The sequence below is a fragment of the Nansenia antarctica genome (genome assembly GCF_963989245.1).
Source record: "Nansenia antarctica genome assembly, chromosome: 3".
Taxonomy (NCBI): domain Eukaryota; kingdom Metazoa; phylum Chordata; class Actinopteri; order Argentiniformes; family Microstomatidae; genus Nansenia; species Nansenia antarctica.
This window is the reverse complement of record NC_137688.1, coordinates 84,584,519-84,588,895: the sequence shown is the minus strand read 5'-3', so window position 1 is coordinate 84,588,895 and position 4,377 is coordinate 84,584,519. Positions and strand designations below refer to the sequence as shown.

Below are 4,377 nucleotides of genomic sequence, written 5' to 3'. Positions count from 1 at the left end.
CGTCAGCAAACTTAACGATGCAGTTGGAGTCGAAGGTGGCCACACAGTCATGTGTGTACAGGGAGTACAACAGTGGGGATAAGACACAGCCCTGGGGGGCACCCGTGTTGAGGGTGAGGGGAGATGAGGTGTGCCTGCCCACCCTCACCACCTGAGGTCTGCCCGTCAGGAAGTCCAGGATCCATCTGCAGAGGGCGGTGTCTAGCCCCAGGTCCCTGAGCTTGGTGATGAGTATGGAGGGGGTTATGGTATTGAAAGCTGAACTGTAGTCGATGAACAGCAGTCTGACATAATTCAACACTTTCCCCTTGCTTTTGTCCAGGTGGGATAGGGCAGTGTGGAGGATGTGGGCAATGGCATATTAAGTGTAATGGCCAGCATGCCATTATCACTGTCTGTTGTGTTGAGTGTGGAGGGGTGGGGATGTCACAGAGACAGGTCACTACCAGGGTAAACTCCATGCAGCCAGGTCACATGGTACACACTGGTATACAAGGCAGTCCTGCCTGTGGTTGGGGGGAAAAGGGGACTTCAACAGGCTGCCAAGAAAGTGTTCCTTCACTGACAAAATGCTTTAGTGCAAATGGAATGGATTTAGAAGGATCTGCTGTTTGAATCCCAGACAGTGAAAATTTACTTAATAGTCCTTTACCAGGAAAAGCCTCTTCTACTCTATCTAGTGGTTAGCAACTGATCCTGTGTACCTCTCAAAAGTCTACACTAGACAGACTTGTAGGCCATGATATGGATCTATTGGATTTCTTCCAACTCATGAACAGCATGTAATCTTTGTACATCTCATTAGTGGCCCTCTGTAGCTCAGTTGGTAGAGAATGGCGCTAACAACGCTTATGTTGTGGGTTCAATTCCTCTTTGGGACCATATATACTGAAAATGTATGCACTCACCGCAATGTAAGTCGCTTTGGATAAAAGTGTCAGCAAAACGGCATATATATTTAGGAAGAACTTAAACACAGCTTGTTGTAATGTAACATTTTAATCATCATACGGCAGGTAGTTTGCAGCCCCATGACATTTCACAACTTAAATATAAAACTATTCAAACTGATAAGAGCGGTCTTTAAATTGTGTGAAATAAAGTTTATTGCTTAGACTTTTCATTGAACAACACAATACATATATTTCCTTTACAAGGAAAAAGTAATTTACGTGAGAACAGTTTAGCCAAAAAGAACCAGCTAAACGGCATATATATTTAGGAAGAACTTAAACACAGCTTGTTGTAATGTAACATTTTAATCATCACAATCGCTATTCCTTTCAGACCTTCAACAACTCCCAACTTTTGGGTCCTCTTTAACAGCATTGACACTCGGCTGTACCGTAAAATCAAACCAACGGATTGTGGAAGAAGTCGTGGATGTGCTGGGCTGCGGCCTGGCCCACCAGGGGCTCTAGTTCATGGGTCCCGGCGTTGCACAGCTGGTGGACGGTGGAGAAGGTCTGGAGCAGAGCCAGGGCTTTGACCTTCCCCACCCCCGGGATCTGCTGCACCAGGGCCAGGACCACAGGGTCCAACAAGCGAGACACACTCTTCCTGCGGAACGGGTTCTCTTTACTCTCTCCATGCACCTGCAGAAAAAAACACCCGCGGGGAAGTAACCAAAATCACCAATTATTCAGCCACTGAAAGTCATTGATTATTACTCTTTACTTGTTTAAAAAGTATGACTTACTATCTGAGAAATGAGTTGGGAGGCTTCTGTTTGACTGCCAACAGGTAGCAGTGTCAGACCGAGTTCAAACACCACAAACTTCTGCATGGCAGGGAAGTACTGCTCAGTGATTCTGGTCTTCTCCACTAACACGATCCCCTGGAGACTGCTGTTGGCCTTCAGAACAGGGCAAGAGACATGAGAGAGGCACAATAAGAACACCACTAATGAAAAGCAGTCTGAGTGTAAACAAACCTTTAGAATAGTAGTAGTAGACAACACAACATTGAATTTAAACTTACATTTCTAAACCGAACAAGTGTTCTTTTGTAGTTATTTCCAGCCACAATGTCACACTCAGAGACGTACAGGATGCAGCTTTTATTGGACAGATGAAAGTCAACCACGCCGAGCTCGTTCTCGAAGATGATTTTCACACTTCCTAGAGTCAAAAAGTCAATGAAAGGTACAATTCTATAGGAAGAAGTTTAGCCTGCAATACATGCTACGCCATAAAGGCTTATTCTATCGTTTGTGTTGTCAGGGTCATTTGTGTCCTCCCCCCCCAAAAAATGTAAAGGCTAAAAAAAAGTGCTTCAACAAATGAGTAGTGTTGTCTACCCACAGATCAGACAGTTGTTGTCTTATCCGACTCCATGGCACTTTACCACCGAGTCAGACAACCTTCCCGACTCACTCATCAGTTTAACTCTGATCAAAAGGACATGATCATTTGAGATGTTTTTCATCACCTTGATTGGTTGGTCCTGCGTTACTCCGAACTGCTGGGGGAAGTTGTATTTATTTTATTTAACCAGATGTCAATAGGCTAGGTGCACGATATCCCTACTTCCTGAAAGGCAACTGGGATGAACATATCCTGTCTCACTCTATTGGTTTAATTGATTAATCAGCTGTGCGGTAAACTGTTGGAACACACAGTGCACAGCTGATTAATCAATTAAACCAATAGAGTGAGACAGGATATGTTCATACCAGTTGCCTTTCAGGAAGTAGGGAGATCGTGCACCTAGCCTATTGAGAATCAATTGATTGAACATCAACAGTTCAAAGTTGATGGGTGAGTTGAGAAGGCAAGTTACCATGCAGTCGTATCACGTGGCTGTTTGTTTTGACTAAGGTTGTTGATTAGTTTAACTAGCGAGTTTAACTTACCCTTCAAACTTTGCACGAGTACTGAGCCCCTCCACTTCTCATTGGCAATGATGTGTCCATAAGGGGGGACGGCGTTGACAAGCACTGCCCTTTTTGTCTCCATTTGGAATCACGAACAGGACGAGTTTCCTGGGAATTCCGTTGGTTGATTCTACCTGGACGACAAAGACAGATGAACGAACGGACAGAAAAACTAAATAATTGAAGTACAACCGAACAGAAGAAATGGGTGGACAGACAAACAGACAAACTAAATAACTGAATTAGGAACGAACAAAATGGAAGAACTAAATAACTTACGAATGTACAGAATAACTAATTAAGTACGAATGATCAGAAGAAACGGACAGATTAACGGAAGAACTAAATAACGGAAGCAGGATCAAACAGAAGAAACGAACGGATGGCAATCAGACAGACGAACGTAAGAAAGAAATAACTAAACTAAAGTACGAACGAACAGAAGAATCAGGCGGACAGGCTAACTGAATTGCGAACAAACGAAAGAACAAAATAACAGAATTCGGAACAAACTAATAGACAAACTGAATAACTGAAGTACGAATGAACAGAAGAACTAAATAACAGAATTAGGAACGAATGAACGAAACGGGCGGACAGACCAACGGAAGAAAGAAATAACAAAAGTATGAATGGACAGACAGACATAATGGAAGAACTGAATTACGAATCAACTGATGAAACAGACGAACAGAAGAACTAAATAACTGAATCTAATTATAGGTTATTATTATCTACCGAAACGAATCCATATACACTTCTACTTACACTTCAACTAAAACAGGTACGAAATGCATACAAGGGTCGACAGGGAAGCAGTGGCGACGGGTTAGCTACAGCAAGTAGCAAGCTCGCTGTGATTGACCAATCACATTGCAGGTGTTCCAGTCAGGTCTGTGATTGACCAATCACATTGCAGGTGCCAGTCAGGTCTGTGATTGACCAATCACATTGCAGGTGCCAGTCAGGTCTGTGATTGACCAATCACATTGCAGGTGATCCAGTCAGGTCTGTGATTGACCAATCACATTGCAGGTGATCCAGTCAGGTCTGCAGGTGCCAGTCAGGTCTGCGTGAGGTGCGTTGGACTTCTTGCTCAGCGAACTTTAAGAAGGTACAAAACTAGTGAAATTGCTAAGCTATCACGATTCAAAGGCATGTGCAAGCGAATATCTGCTAGCTGAAATTATAATTAGCCAAGAAAATCTCCGTTTACCATATGAGTTTATGACCAGACTGCGTTTCTCGTGAAGTCATTAGCTAAGCAGGCTAAACGCAGGTGCTTATTTTATTGAGCAAAATCATCAAATGCACGACTATAACTAACTATTTTAACCATTATTATATAGCTTATGGATTTAAAGAACACACCAAGCTGAGTTTGTTGCTGTGTTGTGGAAGCTAGCTCATAGATAAAGCAAGTTGCAATGATATGTCATACAGCCACGTGCGATGTTCTTTGTTTTAACTTGCAGTTGGCCACGCTGTTGGAGGGTTGAACC

General features: G+C 43.1%; 1 protein-coding gene across 1 annotated transcript; it reads right to left on the bottom strand.

The window, feature by feature from the left end:
• Positions 1 to 1,352: 1,352 nt before the first annotated feature.
• On the bottom strand, positions 1,353 to 2,957 carry LOC308153595 (Fanconi anemia core complex-associated protein 24-like; the record flags this gene model as incomplete). The annotated part of the gene is made up of 4 exons (XM_080526776.1): positions 1,353 to 1,595; positions 1,700 to 1,855; positions 1,981 to 2,120; positions 2,855 to 2,957. The coding sequence occupies 4 exons, from the start codon at positions 2,955 to 2,957 to the stop codon at positions 1,353 to 1,355; spliced, it is 642 nt and encodes a 213-aa protein (XP_080382902.1).
• Between the last annotated feature and the right edge of the window lie 1,420 nt (positions 2,958 to 4,377).